We start from the raw sequence: 25188 nt of genomic DNA, 5'->3' as shown, positions 1-25188 counted from the left end.
TGACCAATCACGTACCACGAATGCTAGCGCGCTCTGGGGAACGTGGAGGTCCGAATTACCAAGCCTTCTGTCCTGCCACACCGCCATCGCTGCTATAGAAGCAGCGGAACAACGACGAAAACGAAAACTACTTATATACGCGTGCGCGCGCATGTACGCGTTGCTGAAACGATGTAGGGAATGCTTAAATGCTCTATTTGCAAGAATTGGAGTAATAATTCCGGATGTGTCCGGATAAGCTCGTTTTGGTTCGGCAGCGTTGATGGCGGGAGTTTTGTTCGCTTATCACTATTTACTGGATTCTGTTTTTCTTTCATCTCTTTTTTTCGAACAAAAATGCTTGTAGTTTCCCATTTTTCATAATTTAAATATTTAATGTGCGATGTTTTTTTAGTTTATTGTGTACGTAAATAGTGCAATATTTACTCTCTTCCCAGTTCCCTCTGATGGCAGGTGCAGGTAAGTCACGATTAAAAACCGATTAATCATATAGAACTTGAAATGTTTAGGATTAGAAGCTCATACCATACCTGTGATTGTTTCAGAGTATTCAAAAGTATCGTTGATTAATAATATTCCTGAAACTATGGAGCTTGATGAATCGAAACAGAGTACACTTTCTGCGCAGTTCTCCGGAGGTATCAATCCGAATACGTTCTACGGTCCTAAAAAATACCATCCGACGTTTCACACCACTGGTACGGTGATTCTTCCACCCCAGAGTTCTGCAAAATTTAAAAAGCTCTCGGGACCATCGTTAACCTGGGAAACTTTCAAGAAACAAGATCAAGTGATCGAATTTGTTTCTCGAAGTAATTGCGATTTGATGCCATTTGTTTATCAGAGCAATGGAACTCGAGCATTTTTAGCAGCACATCCGTTAACGTTTTGGCATTACGATGAACAACGAGAAATGAAAGACCGACACTCTTATGAGATCATAAGGGAATTCAAAACGTGTAAATTATATTTCGATTTGGAATACGAAATCTCCAAGAATCGTAATCACAATGGTCGACGTATGGTAAAAAATTTCATACATTTGGTCATGTCAGCATTAAAATACAAGTACGATATCGAATGCAATTTCGACGATGTTTTGATCCTGGACTCAACGACAGAATCAAAATTCAGCTGCCATTTAATCTTCCAGCTGAAAAAATGTTATTTTCGAGATAACTATAATGTCGGATATTTCGTCAAGCAGCTTTGCCATGAAATACGATTATGGATTATTGCAGGAACCGAGAACGAAAATCTTTTATTACTCCCGTTCGTTGATTTACCATACGGAGACATCGAAGAATTCGAAGTCATCGATTCGAAAGGAAATAAAACATTGTTCTGTGATGAAGCTGTGTACAGCAAAAATAGACATTTCCGATTGTATAAGTCTACGAAATTCGGCAAAAACGCTCCTCTATTGGAAAGCCCAGATAATAAATTCGTATGTGAAAATTCCGAAGATATGTTTTTGCATTCGTTGATTACATGGATCTCCGGTAAAGAGTCGCATGTTTGTGTGGAATTCGCGCCAAATAAATTGCATTACTCGTTGAAAATATACCATAGAACTAGTAATTATCATAATCAAATGGCGGAGAATCCTCAAAAATCTCCTTTCCCCGAGCTTGATCAATGCATTTTGGATATCGTCCATCCGGGGAAAATTTATCGTTCTGCATTTTTCAAGGAGAATAATACGATCGTCTACGACATCGTCGGTAATCGGTTTTGCTGGAATATTGGCAGGGTACATAAAAGCAATAATGTGAAATATGTTATTGATTTACATACACTAACGTATTATCAGAAATGTTATGATCCGGACTGCGCTAATTTCAAATCCGCTAAGAAAGGACTGCCTATTAGTGAGCACTTTTTTCTTAATAATGACATCGATGATGATTTGGTCGCCACGGCCGAAGATCACTATCGATCAGCTGTTCAAGATACCACATCAGAAGACTTGTTTTCATGTGATATTTCTGACGAGCAATTTTGTGAAATGGTCAAACCATGCGAAGAATTATTACAAGGAAAAAATCTTTCCAATGATGAAAGTTTTCTCGATGAATCCTACGACGCAGATATGGTTTCAGTTGCTGATTACATCGAAGGAAATATCAATACTGAAAAATGTGATCGTAGATCAAACGTTGATCAAAGAAATAATTCCGAACTCGATTTTTCTAATGAAGTTGACGATTCGTTAATCATAGCAGAGGTGGAAAAGTTAGAATCAATTTATTCGCCGCCGAAAAAATGACGATCCGAATTTTGTGTTAGCGTACGAGACAGTTATGTTTCGGAGATGTTAACGGTAATCATTGTAAAATGTGTTTCTCTTGTCATGAAAAAAAATTGTGATCAACTAGTCTGCGTACTCGTTTAACGTTATGTATTTTTTTTTCAAATTTTTTGTATGTTCATCTTTTTCAAGTAATAAAATAATAATGGATATTTTCGTATTATTTCATTGGTACTTTGCTTCTTCACAATGAGAAATTTTAAACTAAGATGACCAAAGAGTGACGGTGCAGCTGAGATAATCAATTCATTATTCGAATTCATGTCTTTGATAACTCGGGTTAAATTAATTATTAAACCAAACGAAGACTTCATGAACCACAAGAAAATATCTCACCCCATGTAAAACAATTTATATTACACAAAAGTTTTTTGTTTGAGCTGCTAAAAGACGAACTGCGTGTTATGTAAATCGCTGCCTATAATCACATATCGAATATCAAAATAAACAAAAATACACCGTGACAATAATAATTCGTTATTTGGATGAAAACAAGTCGACAATATTTTAATACTGAAACATTAATTAGGATAATATTAAAATCAGTTCGATGATAAAATGAAAAATGGAATCGTTCAGTTACATGATCGATCCATACGTTTATTCTATTCGCTTCGTTTAGGTAATTTTATAAATTTTCAAAAAAATTGTTTTAAAACATTAGAGTATAATATTAAAATTCACATTAAAAAAAGGAAAAAAAAGTAATAATAAACATTCTTAGGTAATAAAATAACAACATCAGATAAAATATCGATTACGTCATCGAATACTGTTAATTATTTGGTAATCCTATAACAACTAAATGACCGTCTCTGAGAGGCACCAAAAGATGGGTATTGCCACTGGTTGCTACGGCCGTTTGTATTGGAATGTGAAGAGGTATATTGAACATTGGATGTAACCTGTCATCAAAACTTGTAATTAGAATAAAATCATACTCCTTTGATCAATACCTCATGAATACTCATACTTACCCTAATAATCGACTGATTGTAAGATCACCAGCGTCATCAGTAACTACAACGCAATCATTAACCGTAGTAAGACTGGTAACTTGACCCAAGATATACTTCGAGCCAAGATTTTCACCGTTAATACTGTACACGTGGATTGAATGATTTACCTATCGAATGATCATACAAAAACAGAAAAAAATTAGTTTTTTTTTTCAACCGTAACAGGTAAAAAATTCCAACTTTTTTTACCTTATCAGTGACCGAAAAGGCAATCTGTCCTTGGACGGATATTGTAACAAAAGTTACATCAGCAATGGGTGAAACACAGCCTTCAGGGGATAGTGTGTGGACTAGATGTCCTTCGTGTACAGTATACACATTCACTGTGCCATCCTATAACATAGATTTAGAGTGAAAAACTTGTTTTTTCCAAAAGAAAGCACATTGAATGTATTTTTTTGGTGATTTACTTGAGATCCAGAAACGGCCATATCTAATTCGGTTGAAATGGCAACGCAAGTTATTGGTTCATCGTGACCATGTAATAACTGATAGGGTTTTGGTATTGATAGATGAATCGTATTGATGTCCCATACAACTGCGGTGCAATCTTTTGAGCCACTGATTAAATACCAACCACAAGAATCGATGGCAAGGCACGTTACCAAATCTGTAATGAAAAATAAATAATCCAATTTTTATAACAGTAGATAGGATTCTTATTAGTTCCTTCCCACCAGAGATGTATTTGAAAGGAGCGAAATTTTTTTAATACACATATATTTTTTTTTGAAATAGGTACGAATGAACGAAGGAAACACTAAAGTCCCGAATTCAGGTATCAGAACAATTATATGATGAACACCTTCCTCCTCCCACAACAGATATTACTGTTCCCAAATGGACAGTGCAAGCTGACAGCACTCAAGGAACATTCTTGGCATATTTTTTTGCGGAAAATTTGCTAAATGACCTACATATGTTCCGACTTTGAAAAAAGACAAAATTTTATCGAAAAAGTTCAATTTTGCAGATAAAGACGATTGGAGATCAGTTTTTGAGCTCATTTTTGTTCTCAACTAGCAAGGAAAGTCATTTTAAAAACAACAACAACAAAACAATTTCCTCGAATAAATAGGCCTATACTGAAATTTCAACTCAAAAATGGACCACTTCCAGAAGAGTAGATTATTATGAGTTCGAATCAGACCATTTCTTCATTGAAAAAAGACAAGTTTTTCTGAAAAAATCCCATTTCATAAAAAATTGTGAACCGTTGCTCAATTTTGAACTCATTTTTGTGCTCAGCGACCCTGAATTAGTGAGAAAACGTCAAAAAAATAAAATATTTTCTCAAATTAATTTTTGGCTCTAATTTCAGCTTAAAAATACATCAGTTTCAGGAAAATGAAGCAACTATGTGAAATTCTGTCAGCAAAAATGAATTCACCACACTAAAAAAAAAACAGCAGATATTTCCATTTTATTTGCGACCCAAGTTTTTCTTCAAAAAAAATAATAAAAATAAAATTGTTTTTTGATTAATTTGGGATCACTGAGTTCGTATCTGAAGGTCATTTCTTCATTGGGAAAAGACAATTTTTCTAGAAAAATCCAACTTCATAAAAAATGACGATTTTCCTAAATAAATTTTCTGGATCTAATTTCAACTCAAAAACGAACTATTTTCAAGGAAATTTTGTCAGCAAGAAAGAATTCGCCTCGCCAAAAAAACCTAGCAGAAATTTCCACTCGATTCGCGACTAAAAAAATATAAAAGATTTTTTTCTTCAAAAAATATGAAGAATGTTTTCCGTCTAATTCAAATTTATTGAGTCCGAATCCAAAGTCAATTTTCAGCGATCCTACCACCATTAATAACAGACGACTCATTTGGAGTAATCGAATTTTCTAAAAGAAATTCAAAAGTGCTCGGGTTTATTTTTTTGATAAGCAAATTTATGAAAATAAAATTCAAACGTTAGGACACAAAAAATTAAAATTGAAATAATTTCATCATTTTTTGGGTTCAAAACGAAAATTTCCTTTAAAGAAAAATCATCAATTAGTTTGGGGGGTCTTGGAGAGGATTTTTATTCGAAATTCAAATCGACTCAAATTTTCACCACATGGAATTTTTTTACAAAATGAAGTTGGAGAGAATTTTTTATTTAAAATTGAAGTATCAAATCAAATTTTTAACAAAATGAGTTGAAGCCGATCAAATCAAATTTTCAGGTACCCACATAAATTTTTCAAATTAACGTTCTATTAGCTCCCCTCTCAAGAAGTCCCTTTTGAATTTTGAATTTTTTTTATCAATATTTTAGCAGCTGAATAATTTTCTAAATTTTAGTCCCTTACAAAAAATTTTCATTACATTAGTTGCATTTTCGGCGTATCAACTATTCTCGGTCATTTTCCAAATTACAATTTCTTCTTCGAAATCTAATCGTAGCCCCTTTAATTTTCAAACTATGCAAAAACTCATCAAATTTTGTTCATTTTTCGAGAGATATACTACTGTACCAAGTACCGACATCGAATGTCTAAAATTCACTTCAGTCGTTTTTCTTCAAAATACATTTGCTCCTTTCATTTGCAAGATAGGCAACATATTCATCTACATTTTTTAGTAGTACTCTATCACACCGATTTCAGTTCGATCACTCACTCTTCACTCACCAGTATGTCGTAGCAACGAATGTGTGAATTTATTCTTAGTGAAACTGTAGATTTTTATACTACAGTCCCAATGTCCAGCACTGAACAATAATTTGGAATCGTGCGACACGACGAATAATTTGTTATGCAATTTAATGGACGGATGAAAGCTACCGGACAAATCTCTTCGCCACCTATTTGAAAAATAAGAAAAAATACAATTATTCGGGTAATTCTTTAGGCTAACACATTTCGCATTTCAGAAATAATTGAATAAATACGCACTTGGTGTTGTTTACTGAATCGTCGACTACGACCGAAAACCCTTTGGCAGAATATCGATCATGAGGGGTCCACGAATGCATTCCTATGTATCCGTTCCTCGACACGGTGATCAATGCATCAGGAATGGACGACATTAGGAATCCTCTAGTAGTGGATCGGGGCGAATTTAGGAATATAATCGGGTCTCGATCAGAAGCCATCTGTCAATTGAAAATTATTTTAATAAAAAACCCTACACAGTTTTAAAGAAATAAACGTTTACTTACATCAATTTGGAAATGAGTCAGTTGATCGAAAAATAACGTAAGATCTGGTTTTTTGAAATCAGTTTTTAACATCTTTAATAGAGCGTCGTTTAAAGAGAGCCTTTGAGGGTGTGATTCTTTAAGTAGTTGACTAGGTGTTTGACCAAAATTGTTTATCATGCCTTCGACAGCTTCCCTTTCGGTGGGATCTTCGATTGCATCCAAATCCACAGCTCCTTCGTAACTAATTCACAAAATAAACTCGATAAAGTCCATAAGTCAATTACATAAATTATTCACATAAGAATGAAAATCAAATACCTGCAGTAGTAGAAAACATTTAATGCTTTAATGGCGTGAGGACCACGTTGTTTGTATCCAAATATGAGATCAATCCACTCGTGTAAATGGCTAGAAACGTATTCAGATTCCTGAAATTAAAAAAAATCCAAATCGTTAGTATTGTTCAAATATTTTACATCAATAGAAAAAATTTAGCAAACTTGCCAAAGCTTTACGATGCTTATAAATAAAATCTTCCGGACTAGAAGCCCATTTCGGTAAAATAACGTCGTCAACTTTTTCTTTGGTACCTTGCAAAACACCTAAATCGAATCTATAAAACAGAATAAAATTATTATAGGTAAGACCTGATTCACTTACACGTAAAGTCCACGAAAAAAAAATAGCACTCACTTATTAATATTTTTCAAGAATTCAGGAAAATAGAAAAATTCCGGTATCAATTCTTTTACGTCGTTAGGATTCTCCATCAATAATTTCCACGTTTGAGGTATCGAATGAAATTGTCGATCAGCTACATCGAATCTAGAAGTAAAAATTAATTAATACAAAGTAAGTAGGAAGTTCGAAAAATTTTGTAATTCGAAATTACAAGTACCTTCCACTTTGTAAATCTATATGCAAAGTTGTAAATGGCTCTACACGAACTAAATAATGAAGAACTCCAGCAGAATTAGAATAATGTGTACCGTAATGAAATTTAGCTATGACTCCTGCGATCAAGAATAAAAAAACAATTAAAATAATTGGCAAAAATGGATGGGAAAAAATGGTCGTAAAATTTGGCGATTAAAATCGTACCGCAGGGATCTTCGAACGTATTATATTTGCTCCTAACTTCGGCTTCGTTTAATGGATTAACAACTCCGATAGGTCGGGATAAATCTCGAAACACGGCTGGATTAGATAAATCCAGTTCATCCGATTCGTAGTCAGCCAAAATCCATGGAAATACTGGGTACTGGGATAGGTCATTGTACGTACGACCAGCAATCGTATTCAACTAATAAAAATAAATAAATAAATGCGCATAATTACAAATTGATACAAGTAAGAAAATAATAGGTAGGTAACTTTTATTTTTTTAAATTTTTTGTACCTGCATCAAATAATCAAAATTCGTAATTTCTCGATTCACCCATTTTTGCGTCAATCCCGACGATCGTAATAAATCCGACGGAGACTTATAACTATGATATAGTAAATTTGGAGGTCGTAATCTCATCAATGTGTTGAACACGTTGTTTCTCACCTGTAGAAATCACATATCAAGGTTACAAATCGTATGAAAATGGAAACACCACCGGAGTGACACTGATATTAATAAGGAAATACCGTGTTACGCGATGATCATAACGATTATTATCTAATTAGACGAATATTATCGAATAAATCAATCATCACGACTGCAGGGTACTTACTTCTTTATTAAAATTCAAAAAATAATTGGTCTGATCGGTTAAGAAAAATTCCAAAGCCGTTTTTCTTAAATTATATCTGCGTAGATATATTTCTCTCAGTTTATAAATCGACCACTATAAAACAATCGAAACAAACGAAACATTAATATTGAAAATGTCACTCACTACTTTTACGAAATGTAAGAGATATTCAAGTCGATCTCGGTGCGTCTACGTACTTTGAAATCATGCCTATCGCCATCTTCTTTAATTTGAGATAAATCGTAAAAGTAAAAATTATTCGTTGTTATTTCGATTTTTCCTTTGATGACGCTCATCAAAGTGACCAATTCACTATCACACGTTATGAGCAATTTCTCGGTACCTTGAGTAACGTCTGATTTATTGTCCAGTCTAAAATCATACAACATGATTAGTAAGTGAATTGAAATATGCTTATCTGAAAAATAAATGTGGCAGAAAATTGCACCTAACGACATAAATTTTTAGAAAATATATGTAATACGCAGGGTGTCCCGTGAAACACACATGTAATACCTACTTGATTCAATTCAACTCGAAAATACTAATAAAAAAAAAAGTTATTTCAACAGGTTTCCTACTTCATGATGAGTGTAAAAATCGAAATTCTTCTTTTTCTTTCCAACAAACAGATTTAGAAATTTTTGTATGTGTCGAAAAAAATTTTCGAGATTCTTTTCAATACCTAATTCAATTCTAATTATTTACCATCTTATTAAAAAAAAAAACGAACATTAAAGAACTCCCACATTTTGGAAAAATGAGCTTTGAACTAAAAAAAATATTGGATCATGAGTCGATTTTTCGAAATTCGTATTTGATATTGTTCGAAAAAAATTGACCACGTCTTATTAAGGTCATTTGGGCATAATTTTTTTCTAGGCTCCATCAAAATTTGGAAAAAATTTAAAAACGACTCACGACCCACCCTAAAAAGGAAATAGCTGTCCCAACTGGCGTTAACGTTTTAGACTAATTTCAGAAACTAAAGTGCATTTTTCGATTTTTGGCGAATTTATAAAAATCAAATTTGGGTCAAAAATGAAAAAAATCAAAATTTTACCAAATTGATCTAGAAAGCTAAAATTCAGTATGTACCCTATTTTCGACCGTCTGAATCCACTCGAAACGGTTTTGAGCCGTTTTCAGATATTCTGGAGCCTCCAGCATATTTTTGATAAGTTGAAATTTCCAGAAATTGTTACCTAATGAAGTTGGAAAACAAAAATTCACACTATGCCCTAATTTCAACATGCTGAATTGATAGGAAGTGGTTTTCAAGCTGTTCTGCAGCCTACAGCTATATTTTGGAAATTCCAAATTTTCAAAAAGTACCCAAATCAACTTGGTTCGAAACCTTATAAGTATTTCTCCATCGATTTTTCATACTTGAAAATTTTAAAAATGTACAGTTCCAAACCGGCAAAAACCGATTGGTACTTTGGGCGGTTTTTATGGAACTTTTTGAAAATCTGGAATCTCCAAAATACGCCGTAGAGGCTCCAAAACGGCTTAAAATCTCCTCCAATCGACTCAGCATATTGAATTACAGTACTGAGCAAATTTCAGCTTCCCAACATCATGGATATTAAGTTGTGGAAATTTCAACTTTCAAAAATCTGCTGGAGCCTCCAGAACTGCTCAAAATGGTTCGAAACAGTTTCCAATCGATTCGAGGGATCGAAAATAGGTTACCTACTCGTACATACTCAATTTCAGCTTTCTAGATGAATTTGGTAAAATTTTGATTTTTTCACATTTTTAATCCAGATTTGATTTTTAAAAATTCGCCGAAAATCAAAAAATGCGTTTTAGCTCATGAAATTTTGGCTAATGATGTATTTCTACATGCTTTTTCTATTTATCTTTGTGCAATTCAAAAAAATGTCCAGTTGGGATAAGCCTATCTTATTTTTTAGCAGTGGGTTCAAAAGCCCCCAATTTCAGCATTTTCGTTTCTTATACCAACCTAATTATACCTAGGTACCTACTACCTATCTAAATCCCAACATTGGAGTAGGCATCAGGTACCTATACCTACTAGTAACCACTATATTTTAGTGAAAGATTGACATTTTAAAAAATGACGGATATTCATCATCAAAAACAATTAACCAGCCAGCCACCTTATCTCCATCGCAACGACACTTACTCGCTTTCTTCCAACTGATTATTAATTAATTCAGCTTCAGACGATTGCTCGACACCCGAATCTGATTCATGGCGTAAAGCAGCCTGGGAAATATTCAAAGGTAAAGCGATCTCTTCGGATATTCTCAACTTGGACCATCCTAATAAACAAACAATCGAGTACAAATTCATTAGATCGCGACAATAAAATGAAAATAAAAATAAAAAATTTAATCTATTTAAAAAATAAACCGGTTATAGACTATATTTCGACTTGTAAGTATGTAAACTAAATTACGTCGCTTTCATGAGTCAATTTCACATGACACGTTCAAAGTGCACACATTTTTACTCTACCTAGAGACTAGTTCTGCACGCTTCAAGTATATGAATGAAATGTAAAAAAAAAAAAAAAAGTCGAGTTACATAAGCACATAAATACACGAGTAAGCATAGGTGTACCTGTGTTATCACGAAGATTACTAGCATCTTTATGCGAGTCGAAGTGTAGATTTGGTATCAATTTTAGCCGCATTCTCGAAAAGTTTTCATGATGGGATAATCTCCAATGAGCTTCTTTAGGGCTGTAAAAAAAAGGTACCACAATTAGTATACACAAAAATACATATAGGTAATTATATTTTTTATAATATTAAGCTGTCACTTTGTCGAAATGACAATTATTTTTTTGTAAACATGATAAAAATTTTACACCAGGCGGTTTTCAATTCGAGTTTAAAAATAGAATCTCACGATGAGCAAATTCAACATAATTAATTAGGTAGGTACGTTTGCATCTTCGTCTTTACTCTCAAACGAACAGTTGGAAGCTAAATGTCAAAACATATAAAACCAGTTATCAAATTTGAAGTAGGTCTATTCGAATCTATGTAATATTTACCATCACGAAGATTAACCATCAAAAGAATGCGTAAAAGCACCTCAATATGTCAAAAAATATTACGAAGAAGTTTAAAATTCTTAACAAATTGCGAAAATGATTAAATTCGTCGAATATAAAAAAGTACAACAACAAGGGTGAAATGAAAGATTGAGATTTTCAAAAGGACTTCCATAAGTTTAGGCTAACGACTTAACGTAGTTATTAGATAGGTAGATCTCCATACATTGAGTGGTTGCTTCAAAAAAAAAAAAAAAAAAAAATAGAAATATTCTAAAAAGCATCACGTTAATTTCATTTTTGAAGTTTCGGGTTAAAAGACACATCTCCACAGTCAACCTTGGTCTATCTTACCAAGAGAAGAGTTGTTTTAGGCGCCACAAGTTAAATGGGTGGCAAATACTTCACGATGAAACATTAAAGCCTGCAAACCAGAATATTTTATTGAAAACTAATTAAAATTTCTGCTCATTAATCTTTTACTTTAACCATGAAATCATATAAAAAAGAACAACGCGAATTTAATAGTAGCAATGCCACCCAATGCCGGCTCTCGTGAACGTGATTTTTTAAAAAGATCTTAAATTATCGTGAAAAACAAGGAGGAGAAGATGGAAACCTGCTGCTAATGGACTGGATAGGCGAAGACATAGCATTGCTAATTTTTAGTTTTTAAATTACCACCGCATTACTTTTATGGTCTAGAAATGTCTCATTTTGATCATTTTTTACGCAAGTATTTTTGAACGAAAATTCAATGACATTTCTGGTACACCCAATGGAGAATTATTATATCTGATCAGATCTTATCAAATTCAAACATTCTCTGGATTCAATTTAATCTGGCCAGATCCAACATCAGATCTGATCCGGTGAGAATTTTGACCTGGTAATTTTGAAAAAGAATAAAAGAAAATCGAATGTATTTAATTCCGAATAACTCGCCTCTAAATTACACCGTTCAATATAACCACAAACAGGTCCGTCTTGGATCTTTAATATCTCATGTCTTGATTTCTTGTACGCTCTTCTAAAAGACATAAAACTATTAAACTTGAAATCATATCACTTTATGGTCTGATTCATAGAGAACGCTTTACTCGTCACGAAATCGATGTAAGGTATTGAAAATACATCGTGATCGTGTAAACTTTTGTACACTTATCAGAATGGAATAAACCGGAGTGTGCATTAGACCAGCCAAGTACACATACTTCAGACTGAGGAAACAAGTGACTCGTTAATTCCTGTTTATAATATTGCGAAATATCTCGGGCATGTGTAGTTTTTTTTTAAATACAAAGATAACAAAGACGTGTGCGAAAATTTGCATCAAGACAAGACACATAAAATGAAACTGAAAAAATTTAATATTAAATATTGTACAAAAATGACTTTATTAGGAAACATAGTAAAGCACATGCTGACAATGAGAAACATTAACATAACGCTTAACGCTTCTTCATCTCCTTCCATCAGCATCGATCAGACTGCATCTTCCTTTGAATACATCGTCTTCTTCAATCTCTTCTTGAGTTTTCGAGTCACCAGTCAAGGTATCTTGGACATTGTAAGAATATCGGTATTGCGGGAAAGCATCAGTGTTGTCGATTTTGGCTGCAGACACAGGAACTAGAGCAGCAGCTGGAACTAGGACAGCAGCAAATGGTGCCGGAGCGACTGCAGCTATTGGAGCTGTGAAAGTCGAGCTAGTACAGCGGTTCTAACAAAAGGAGCCGGAGTAACTGCTGCAATTGGAGCTAGCGTTTTGACTGGAATAGCCAGGGTAAAGTGAAGGAGTAAGCGAAAGGCAGTAAATAGGGATATGCTGAGTAGGCTAAACCTAAACCAGCTTCGATGGCTGCGATGACGGCGAAAAGCGAGATGATCTGTAAGTTTGAAACATTATAGTCATTTCATGTCAAAGAAGTCATGTTTTGGCCTGGTGGAGGGATCCCTGATTTTTCTCAAAATTCAATTGCTGCTTTATTGTATTTGGAAAGAATGAAAATTTTCATCAACCCCCTTTCCCCTTGAGGCAGTTTTTCGTACCAGTTCGTGGAAAAAAATCAGCTGAATTACCCGTCAAAGTTCTAAAAAAAAATGAAGGTACTTAGTATAGGCTCCTGACCGATAAAGCAACTCTAGGCACACCAAAGATAGTTCATAAAATTTTTTAAATCGATGAGCAGCAAAATAGAGCAAGAAATCTTTTCCAGACTCTATTTTGTATTCATCTACTTTTTTTGAATTTTTTTCAAGAACTTTCAAACCATTTTGCTCATTACGATCAACATTGCTAAAATCTTTTGATAATCTACATGAAACAGGGTTTACACAATTTTCAAAATTTTTGGGGGTGGGGGGGGATCGTGGGCCTTGGAGGGATCGAATCAAAAAAAATTGGTCGATATTCGTGTCCAGCGCTCCTAAAAACCTAACAAACCATACATCACTCGATATTCAACACATTTTTTACATTTTGGCCAAAATTTTGGGGCTTAGCGCCAAGCCTCTCAAGGTTTTGCTAATCCCATCACAAAAATATCATAGATGTAAATCATGCAAAAATTTATGCTTCTTAAATTTTTTTCAAATTTTTAAACTGAAGTGAAGCTCAGAAATTTGACAGAAGGTTTTGAAAATTGAGATTTCAAAAAAAGCCCAACTTTGAATTTTTGAAATTTCAGGCAAATATTTTTGAAATTATTCTTAATGATTGACCATTGAAACGTTGCAAACAAATTTTCTAAACGTAAGGATAAGGAGCCTACGAAAAAATGTTGAGGAAAATCGGGCAACTTGAAATGAACTCAAAGCAGGATTTTATTTGGCATGAGATCATAAATCAATTCGTTTTAATTCCAAGTCGCCTCCAATTCCAATTACAGATTCCTCCTATTTGGCCTTCAATGTATCTATATACCTATCTACTTGAAGCAACTATTAATCATGGTTGCAAAAATGACAAGGCCTTTGTAGAGTAATTAGAGCAAAACACTGATGCGAAACCCTGTTTAAAAATTCGTACATTCGTTTCATCTTCTTCCAGTTCATTAATAACCTCATCGTTAATAGCCATAGAAGTAATGCGATATGAACTTGAAATGGGTAACTTCATCATACGTAGATGATTTTTTTAGCCGAACAAAAAAAAACAGAAAAAAATGCAGACTGGTCGAGGAACTAGTTTAATTTAGTCGATTTACGAGATCTGTTTTAGATATTATTTTCAAATATTGCATATATATTTTATATCAAACTTTATGTTAGCAAATCAAGCAATCTGACTTTTTTTTCATAATAATTAGATTGATATAAAGTCGTAAAAAAGTTTGCTCGAGATATGTCTTAATGATTTAAAAATTAATAAAAGCAATAAAAATTTTACTCTTTTGAGGGTCGACTTCTCACTCAGCAAATTGCTATACGTATCGAAACACGAGGAAGCCTTAGGTATTTTTATTTTATTTTTTTATTCAATTTTAATAAGTCCCAATTAAAAACCAACTCTTTGGTAACTCATAGCGGTTCACTTGAAATTAAAATGAAAACGTAATAATATTATTTTAAACCGCGAAAATGTTTCTATTGATAAACTTATGAAAATTCTTATGATTTTCGCTCATTGAAAACTTTTTTTAAAAATGTGGACAGCGCCCGCAGATTTTTTAAACAAATAGGTAGGTATGAAAAAAGATAAGCAAGAAGTGATAAAGACGAACTACATAATTGAGAAATTTACTTACCATTCTAAACACCATTTTGATGTGATGAAAAAAAGTCGACGGCTGAACTGTTGAAAACAACACGAATCTGATAACTTCAAAAGAATAATCAAATACTCACCACAATGGAGTAAAATTTCTCCCAACTACCCCTTTCGAAGAGTATGACTCAGCTCTGTGTACAGCTGGGGGTTCAAAAAAAATTTCCTAGCCTGTGTCCCACTCAAAGTACACTTCCTCACCAATTTTTGTCAAAATCCATTTCCCAAATCAAATAGATAAATATATATTTTTTGTTTCAAAAAAATGTAACTATGACACTTGAATTTTTTATATCTCCACACAAAAATATTTTCATTAACATTTCACACCAAATTTGCACATTACTCAACATTTTAAAACCCACTTTGAGAAATTAAATACCGCAAATAAACGAGCAAATGTTAACAATTATGTATTCATATTGCATTAATTTTTTATACAGAAAATACGAGTAACTAGGAGAAACAGCAACGACAACGTTTAGCTCAGATAGTGACAGTGACAAAACATCTTGTATTCTTATATAAATTACCAAAACAAATGTGGTACAATAGAACCTGAAAAGTGATGTTTTCAACCATCCTCATTGACCTCCAATCATTAAACAGTGTAATATTCTAGCAGATATTTTCCACGGATTACAGAAATATGAAAAAAGCATCAGAATAATTCCCCAGGTTTAATTCATTTTTCATTTTTAAGTGAGCTGGTAAACAAATGGACACGTGTTGTTGGAGAAATTTATCGACCAATAATAACTTCCATTACATAAGAGCACTCAAATTGAGGGCTCCAAAAAGAGGGATAACAATTAGGAACTCTTTACAGGTAGATAATCACCTGACCTCATTACATTTCCAGTATTCGAGTACGTAGTTGTACTCTTCTAAGTATACCAACAAAAATCAAGCAAATTACTCCAAATTACCTACCTATTGATAATACAGTAGCATTTTTACGCAACCTAATTTACGAGCATAACTATAGATCTCCTGAAGGGATTAGAATCCACTTTTTAAACATTTTCCAACAATTTACGTTGGTTCAACTCGCACCCTATCGGTTATCCTGTCTTAAAATAGGTACCCAACACATAAACCAAATGACATTATACCAAAAGAGGATGCATGTACTCGTACGATACATATGTCGTAACTTAAAACCTTGTTATAATTGTAATTCCACCGACGACGCTAGAAATTTCGCCGATAGACGCGTGTTACAATTTTTATCAATTTATCTTATGTAATTTCATTATCGGATTCTTCGACTATACTATACTTACGGTACACAAATACCTAGTCATAATCGTCATCATACGATATAAGAAATTAAGTTTTACCAATCTGAATAAATGAACAGTTTGGCATACGATCAATTCTAATACATTCGTCTCGCGAGGAGACCTTAGCCTATTATACTTGTCCGTGAATGGACCACGACCAATTACCAAAATCTACCACATATTTTCTTCCATCGACTGCACGAATGCGTACATAAATTTAGAATATGAAATTTGAACTACTTATGTATCCATATGCATATTGTTATAATGGCATAGAATGTATTTAAATTAAAAAGCTTCGCGCGAAATTAATATCTTAATATGGAAACACTTGGAATTTTACGTAGGTCGATCGTACAATTCGAACTGGTTTTATGAATGAATCGATTGTTTTTGGAGTGAGTATAAGAGGACTATTTTAAATTAAATGCAATTGCAACTGAATCAGTTTGCAGAAAAGATGTACATTGGGAATAATTTTCGCTGAAAAATGAATGCAGGCCTGCATTTGTGAATCGGAAGGGGCAGGGAGGTAGAAAGCAAACGAATTCAATGCGAGAAACTTGTACTCCGGCTCATATGAATCATTTTAACTGCCTATTCGTTGTACTCGTATAGTTTTCATTATTAAAGCGAGAAATTAATTCAGAAGCCTGAATTTTTCAAGAAAAGGTGGTGAAAGTTAGTGTAAATGGAACTCAATGAGCCGAAATAAAATTGGACCCCCAAGTTTTTATAAGATTTCAACAAATTTGTAAGCAATTTTCTAAACTGTTTAACTGATTTTGTTAATTTTTCGTCAATTTTTGGTAATTTTCAAGGATTTAAGTAGGCAATTTTTGCGTAATATTTGCTCCGGTTTCAAGTAATTTTTGTTAATTTTGTTCAATTTTACTAAAATCTCATCAATTTTTGGCAGTTTTTAAAAATCCAAAAAATTTTGTAAAAGTATACTTATTTGCTTCTGTTTTGAAATATTTTATCAACTTTTAATCGTTTTAAATAAGTTTTCATGTCATTTTAATAAGTTTTAATGATGTTTTGTGCAATTTTTTCTAAGAATTTGATCAAAAATGGAGGGCACAAGAAGGGAAGATAGAAAATACTTCAAATGACCTTGACAAGTATTCCGTAGAAAATAGTATATTACTATATAAGGGATGTAGGCAAGCCATGACTGCCGTGAGCGAATGATTGCGAACGAGCCGAAGGCGAGGGAGCAATCGCTCGAGGCAGTCATTGTTGCCTACGTTCCTTACATTGTAAGATATTTTACATTGCATTCGTCCCGTTAAATGTAAAATAACTAACGTGATTTTAGCTGACGGAATCTGAAATAGTACATTTAAAAATCAATTATAGAAAGCTGGAATTCTTTATAGTCTTGTGCGAAATGAATCTCTGAAAGAAATACATGGTTACTAATTTGTTGTTTACACAAAATTTCATGGTGGTATCTTCTGTTTCTTATCTATCGTATCATAACTGCGGGATAAATCACTTTCCAACGTTTCTTATAATTTGTTTCTTTCTAACATTTCTTATAATTTGTTTCATTTCATAATTGTTTCTAAAATGTCAAGTAGCGAACGCGAAGAAACGGGAATAGTATTTTGGAGCGGTGCAATGTAAAATTCAGAACTACTGAACATAATGTGTAGAGAGAGGTAGGTGGATTACTTACCTCCCTAGAGCCGGACAGTATCAGTATTGTCCAGCTCTAGAGCCGGACAGTATTAATATTGTCCAGCTCTAGAGCTAGACAATACAGTATGCTGTTAATGGCTTCCTACGTCCCTAAAATTACGTCAGTTATGGTACACTTACGGGGCGGGCGCAATGTAAAAAATCAAATTTAGGTAAAAAGCTGAATTGAGGTTTTGAGTCATAATTATTTTTTATATGGAATTATGCATTAGATTTAAATTTTGCTCGTTCGTATATTTTTTTTGCACCTTTTCGATTGTTAAAAAATTACCAACCAGAAAATCGATTTTTAGCCGTCGATTTGGCTTATTTTGACAATTTTGAGGGGGGGGGGCTGAATTTTCCGATTTATTTATAGGCCATATTCTAACTACCGACGCATTATTAAGATCACTTTCAACACGACTGAGAACAAGTCCATTTTTGGGCTCACTTTTGATTGAGAGAAAAAAAAAGTTTAATTTCATATGATCGGAAAATGAGTAGTTTCCTACACAGCTTTGTGGTTGGAAAATACGTCTTTAACGCATCTATCTAAACATGTGCGGAAAACAGTTACTTTCCTCCCTAGGGAGGAAAATAACTGTTTTCCGCACATGTTTACAAATTCGAAATTAGCCATTTTTTAAAATTTCAGCATTTATTTTCCTCTCATATGAAATTAAAATAGTATACTATTACGGTATCTACTATCTACCTATATTTCGACATTAATTTAAGATGGGGTTTGAAAATTTTATGTTCTCAAAAATACTATTTCTGTCACTTCTGCCAAAATTGGCCCTCCAAACTTGATTATCTCGGAGTAAACACTGACAACTCAAGTAATTTTTGGACGATTTCGGAAAATTTCATAACTCTGTAGAACTCTCAATTTTCCATTTGAGCTGCAGAAAGAGCTACCCTTTAAAGGTCTTCTTGCTTCGGGAGAAAAATGGGGGAAATCAGCGACTGATTTATCAAAAGACTTCTTTGCAAGTTCAACATTTTTCTGCTGGCTGGAATAACTTCTTATTAAAAATTTTTCCATCCAATTTTTTCAAATTTTTATAATTTTGTGAGATTATTTTTTGACGAGATATGCTGTATGTAAGTGGCCCCTCGTGAGTTCCAATCTAAGGTGGGTAATCTAAAACTGTGATGGAATTTTCGCGACTAATTTTGATTATGTAAATAAACTCTCCAAAATTAAATAGCATTGCAAACTTATTCGAGAAATATTTAAATTTGAAAAAAATTGTCCGCCAACTAAGCGGAGGAAGCAAGTAGTGCTAATGTTACAGGAATTTGAGAAATTCACTGATATAGTTTTTGAATCGATTCCAATCCATACAAACGATTGAAGCGGTCGATTTCTATTTTTATTTCATACGCCTCCGCGATGAAAAAAAAATCATTTTACCTAATAAGAATTGAAAAAACTTTCAATTTTCATCCCAATCTATTTGGGCGTTTTTACTAGCTTCATAAATCAGAAGGGGGGAAAAATAATGAAGTACGTAACTACTCGTCTGAAAAAAAAGTTAGCATATTTTAATGGAGAACACCGCGTGATTCGCGCACCCACATTCGTACGTCGTCGGTAAATACAATTAAGTGTTTATTAAAACCAGTTGCAAGGGGTTAAAATCCATCCTCGAGGTAGTTGTTTAACGGTTTGTGGACAGCAACGAGTAAAAATTTGCATTTTACTCCCCGGAGACTATGTGGTAACCATCGTGCGTCGATCCGGACATTGAATTAGTCGACATTGATTTGTGTTAGGAATTTTGACCGATGCACATGGTCGTGGTAGGTACTTGTACCTTACAATGATTTATCATCACGTGAAGCCGCCAGCTAATCGCCAAGATGACCATCTAATTATATTCTTTGGTGTTTTGGAGCGAGATGCCACTTATTTCAGTCTCAGGATTTTCACCTGATGAGCTTTATGTGCACGAGGTACATTGTTATCTTAAAATAAATGGCAATTTTCGAATGAAAAATGTACTCGTAGGTACTGGGAGTTGTGATTATGTAATATGATAATGCATAAGTACACGAATGTCTGTTAACAGCATTAAACATTCTCCGTAATACGGTTGTTTAACGTCTGCGGTTACACTCTTATGTGGTATCGATTTTGGGGATTTTTATTTTCACATGCTACAACAATTGATCGTTTAAACGTTATATGTTCGTTCAATTGTTACGTAGGTATCTTTATTGAAATAATTATATCAGTTTTATTAGTTCGAGTTCCAGCATATGAAAGTAATAACCATCCAAACGTACAATTTACCGGCTATTAACCTTGACTGTAGGGTGACAAAATATGTACTCGTACGTACGTATACCTGGTTTTTTTCAATGATATGAAATACTCACCTCACGATGTTTCACATACATAATATGTGTTGATGAGTATGTTTTAAATTAGGAATACGAAATAATGTATGGCTAACTGGCTATACTAAACATGTAAGGTTTAAACGAGGGTTTTGTTTTACGCCTAGGTGGGAGTTTTTTTTTTTACCTAGTTTATTTCTACTTGTAAATTTTAATTTTTAACGAAAATTTTTTAATAGAATGAAAGTGATTTTTCTTGTTAAGTGGTCAGATGGGATGGGACAGGACAGCCTAATAAACTAGTCCATATTCAATGTCATAATATATATAGAAGCCTATATGTACGTATTTATATTACAGTGTGTTCAATATTTTGCGTAAACAAATAAACACCATTCTGTCTCGAAAAAAATTCACGTTATAATGGATGAAACCGGTTTCTATTTTGAGTACATACGAGTACAGTTCAAGAATCGATAATTTTTTTTTTTAGATTTTTTAATTGTAAATTAGATATAATTTTTTTTTGATATGCTTTTTATAGAATATTTCTCTCTGGAATTTAGACGCCATTTTATTCGTGGAGTAGTGTGCGTTTTTTTGTACCTGTTGCGGACCTGGGTATATTTTTTAATTATTTGGATGAACTTGATTAATGTTGCTGAGATAGGTATTTGGATCGAGAGAGGGGATAGAATTCACGTTCTTCTCATGTGCTGATTTTTGTATAAATATCAAATACTTAGATAACTGCTGCGTTCTAGGAAAATATTTCGAATAATGGATGTATTTTTGGTTTTCTGGATCATGAATATAGAAGTCGTGAAGTAATATTTACATTCGAGTACATTAACGTGTGTTTTAGGCCTATACTTAATGAATTTTCGATCGAAAGTTGCAATAAATTTTTTCAAAGAGTAATGTTGGATCAAAAGTACCTATACCCATCTTATTATTTGAAAAATGGCTGAATTGACCAATTAAACATCAAAGAAATTAATTAATTTCAGTGAATGATTGATTTTTTACAAATAAATAGGTACCTACTATAGATTCTGATAACGTTTGAAAATTATTTAAGAATGAACGTGCAAAGATGATTGAGAATTAAAGTTTTATAACTAATCAACTAATTGCTGCGTATCATTGAACTGGTCCAGAATTTAGATTAAAAAAGAAACAACTTTTGGCTTATTCTTCAATATAGGTATTTAAAAAATCGTCATATCTTCCAGACCGAACCTATGAACTTCGGCAGCTCAAATTTTGACTATAGGGTGGGTGTTTGATACATTACTTACTCGCCGAATCCGGAATTCCGATTGGAAAATGAGTTTTTTGCTTCAAAACTGTTCAAGTGTAGGTAAGATAAGTACCTAGATATAAGAAAAGGAAGTAAAAAATTCGTTTTTTGACGGAATCGCTCTTCCAGCGAGTGGGCGATATCAGTCGATTAAGGATCAAACAAATACCCCTTTGTTAAAATTTTAGATGCTGAAGTTCATTTATGGTGCAGACATAAAGAACATTTTTTAGAACAATTCTACGTATTAAGACTGCATCACCTAGAACAAAAACTTCAAGAATTCGCCAAAAATCCAGAAATCAATTTCAGTTTCTGAAAATTGGAGGATGGGGTTTTTTGAGGTCCTTATTCAATCTGCCCCAGTTTCGTTCAAATTGGTGGTTCTGGAGCCTAGTGGTTCTCTTTTCAGTTGAATGGGAACTCATTTTTGATATGCAATCTTTTTACACTTTCTCCCTCCTTCATGGCCTTCTAAATTTCCATCCATAGTATGTAAGTTCCATCGAAAACATACCTCAAGACAGGAAGAAAAGTTCTCAAGTGGGGGGGGGGGCGTTGGAGGCATTTTATCCCTGAAATAAGTTCATATTCATTCAAACCATGCATTATCAAAAAAATATTATAAAATGGCATGGTTTTGTGTTTTTATTGTGTTTTTTTAATAGAAATTCAAGAGGGGGAGGGTGGTTGTGAAAAGGTTGCTTATCCAGTTGATTGTTTTCAAATCAAAATTCCTTAATTGCATGTAATTGACAGCGTTATCGGTACATATTTACAAAGTGGAATATCATATCGATGACGTGAAGGGAGGGGGGAGGAGTTCACATCAAATTTTAGATTTCGGGGTGGTTTCAGTAAAACGTTAATTTTTGTAATTTTTAGCTCAAATTTGACTTTCAAAAATTTCTCAGAACTCGAAAAATGAACTTAGGGGCCTCAAATTTTGTAATCCATGGCCTCAACATTGGTTTTTGCTGGTCCATTGCGAAATTTACCTAAATGGTCAAAAAAAAATTACACTGGTGGGAATTCAGAGAGAAAATCTTCTTGAAAACCGGAAATGAAAAATCACCGTGTTAAATTGGCAAAAATCAACAAACTTAAATTTGGATCAATTTCATTGAAAACATAATATCTTACTTAATTAATTCTACTGTATTTGCGTGACTTAATGTATGAATGAAACTGGATCACCATTCGAATGATTCGAAGATGCTCGTATATGACGGGAGTAAATTTATAGTTTCGAAAATATTACTCAATTTATAAACGCATTTATCTGTATAAATGACATTGTTAATACTCGTATCAATCTACGTGGGATAATATCACTTACAAATATGCATTTTTTTGTAACGATTTTCACCATCGTATATTTAAATTAGAATAGAATATTAGTCGTATCGTATAGTTACTCGCACAATATAGTTGTATAGGTAGGTAATTTACAAGTATATTGGCGCGTGTGTGCGAGTATTTGTGGTTTGTATCTGCGACAAATGTGGAATCCTCAAATCTGGATTATGCAAGGGAGTTCTAGTTTTAATACATTTGTATAAAGTTTTGAATATGAAGGACATCTGGTTAAATCGCGTTACCTTTTCAAAGTATAACATCTTCACACCTTTTCGCCAACGAAAAAGTAGTTTTTGGATTTTTTCTTCTTCCTTTACTACGGTTATGCTTGTAGTAATTTAGGTGGTGGGGTTGGTTGGATGATTTTGGGTAGAAACTAGTACAAATATGATGGTTTACGCTTTTGGATTGTTATTTGATTTTTACGTTACGTTTATCGACATTGTACGAAGAAGTCAACATGAAGGTAAGTTTATTCGTGATTTTGAATATTTTTTGAATCTATTTTTCATCTATGTGCGTCGCTCGTTTCTCAAGTGTTTTTTTTTATTTAATTTGTTTTCTTGGTTTTTTTTTAAAAAAGAATTGAAGTGAATTTAAATATTTTATTGTGAAAATTTGTGCGAATTTTGTTTTTAAATTTTATTGATCTTTTCAATTTTTAAATATTTCGGTGAAAATGGTGACGGTTGCATTCAAGTGATCTTTGAAGTGTTTGATTAAAAATTGATGTTTTACATTTTTCAATTTCAAATTTGGAACATTTTCTATTGATTTATATTTTGGTTTTGAATTTTGTTGATGTAAATGATGAAATGTGATGAAAATTATAGTTTAGTTAGGATTGGTGTTTGCCTGCTTTTTATTCAATTTGATAATTTAAAAAATTTTCAAAATAATTTTTTCGATTTTTTTTGTTGATTTTATTTTATTTTGAATTAAATTAAAATCCTTGTGTTTGGTTTTGCGATCGAAAGTATTTTCTTGAAAATTTTCCAAATTGAATTTTGCTCCAAAAATTTATGATGATTTTTTCGTATTTTGATTCGGTGCTGTTTAAAATACTTAGACTTTAATCATAGAACAGAGATTTTTTATCACGATTATCAATAAGATGATGTTTTTTTTTCTGTTTTTCGTAGACCTTTTTAGTATTGGTAGCCATTGTATCGGCTGTGTTAGCCCAAGATACATACGACGCTAACCCGAATTATAATTTCGAATACGCCGTCGCTGATCCCGTTACCGGTGACCAAAAATCTCAATCGGAAACTCGTAATGGAGATACAGTTCAAGGTTATTACCAATTGTTGGAACCCGATGGAACTTACCGAACCGTGACCTATGTCGCTGACCCAGTCGGAGGTTTCCGCGCCCAAGTTTCGAAAAATGGTGCTCCAGGAGCCAGAATTGCCCCAGTCCCAGCCCCATCACCAGTCCCAGTCGCAGTCAAAATCGCTCCTCCACCCACCGTTGTAAAAACTGTAGTTCCACCTCCAGCCCCAGCCCCAGTTGTACCCGCAGCATCGGCTAGTTACCCATATTACGCCGCTTACCCCGGATACCCCGGATACTCGGCTTATCCTTACTCTGGTTATCCGTACTCGTATTACAATGGATATTATCCTTATTACTCTGGTTACTACCCATACGCGTACAAAAAATGAAAATAGACCGAAACCGAAAACCGAAACCGTTTGTGTAACATTTTGTGTGATTCTATATTTAATATTAATTTGTAAGATTCGTTTTAATAAATCTTTTTTTTTAACTTCTCATATTATTGTGTTGTTTATGAACGTATGCTTGTAGTATAGGTGGGTACCTACTAGGTACGAGTTTATACATTATACATTATGTACATAGGTAAGGTAGAAGTATTGCGCGGACGCGTGGAACGAGTTAATGCCTTTTAAATGATTTTCAACCGGTACAACGACACGTTTTTCAGCACCTCATTTACGGATATTTATTAGAGGTTGTTAGCTGTATTGGAATAGGAGATGCCCACGGGTGCAAATATTTCATATTTTATTTGTTTAACATCTTCGTACATAATATTTTACTCTTCTGCTTTTTTCGATGTTGGTGGCGGGATGAGAAGTTGAAATCGTGAGAATACGATGAAAATTATTGTTTTTGTGACAGAAAGATGGAAATGTAAGAGTCTGTTTCTTCTGAAGGAAAGCGGTC

At 33.5% G+C, this 25188-nt stretch overlaps 3 protein-coding genes across 4 annotated transcripts in view; 2 read left to right on the top strand and 1 right to left on the bottom strand.

Annotated features, from left to right (window-relative positions):
* The first annotated feature begins 36 nt into the window (after positions 1-36).
* Positions 37-2463, top strand: LOC135831718 (DNA-directed primase/polymerase protein-like). Its single transcript, XM_065344409.1, has 2 exons — positions 37-459; positions 546-2463. Exons 1-2 carry the CDS (start codon positions 447-449, stop codon positions 2267-2269), a joined length of 1737 nt encoding a protein of 578 aa, XP_065200481.1. The 5' UTR covers positions 37-446; the 3' UTR covers positions 2270-2463.
* Positions 2464-2772: 309 nt separating this feature from the next.
* LOC135831712 (neurobeachin-like protein 1) overlaps positions 2773-25188 on the bottom strand; it is a 134129-nt gene continuing 111713 nt past the window's right edge. For both annotated transcript variants that reach the window (XM_065344400.1, XM_065344401.1), the window contains 17 exons: positions 10802-10923; positions 10362-10500; positions 8407-8581; positions 8189-8302; positions 7867-8019; positions 7569-7770; positions 7366-7480; positions 7161-7292; positions 6972-7080; positions 6786-6895; positions 6486-6708; positions 6220-6419; positions 5956-6128; positions 3741-3940; positions 3520-3663; positions 3289-3437; positions 2773-3216 (listed from right to left, as the gene is read on the bottom strand). In XM_065344400.1, coding sequence (XP_065200472.1) covers positions 3087-3216; positions 3289-3437; positions 3520-3663; positions 3741-3940; positions 5956-6128; positions 6220-6419; positions 6486-6708; positions 6786-6895; positions 6972-7080; positions 7161-7292; positions 7366-7480; positions 7569-7770; positions 7867-8019; positions 8189-8302; positions 8407-8581; positions 10362-10500; positions 10802-10923 — 2590 coding nt within the window. In that variant the 3' untranslated portion in view covers positions 2773-3086. The remainder of the gene's footprint in view (positions 3217-3288; positions 3438-3519; positions 3664-3740; positions 3941-5955; positions 6129-6219; positions 6420-6485; positions 6709-6785; positions 6896-6971; positions 7081-7160; positions 7293-7365; positions 7481-7568; positions 7771-7866; positions 8020-8188; positions 8303-8406; positions 8582-10361; positions 10501-10801; positions 10924-25188) is intronic.
* On the top strand, positions 23327-24773 carry LOC135831729 (cuticle protein 7-like). The gene is made up of 2 exons (XM_065344427.1): positions 23327-23461; positions 24138-24773. Exons 1-2 carry the CDS (start codon positions 23456-23458, stop codon positions 24660-24662), a joined length of 531 nt encoding a protein of 176 aa, XP_065200499.1. The 5' UTR covers positions 23327-23455; the 3' UTR covers positions 24663-24773.

Source organism: Planococcus citri, chromosome 1 (assembly GCF_950023065.1).
Source record: "Planococcus citri chromosome 1, ihPlaCitr1.1, whole genome shotgun sequence".
Taxonomy (NCBI): Eukaryota; Metazoa; Arthropoda; class Insecta; order Hemiptera; family Pseudococcidae; genus Planococcus; species Planococcus citri.
The sequence above is the reverse complement of the archived record's forward strand: the minus strand, read 5'-3'. Positions and strand labels throughout refer to the sequence as shown.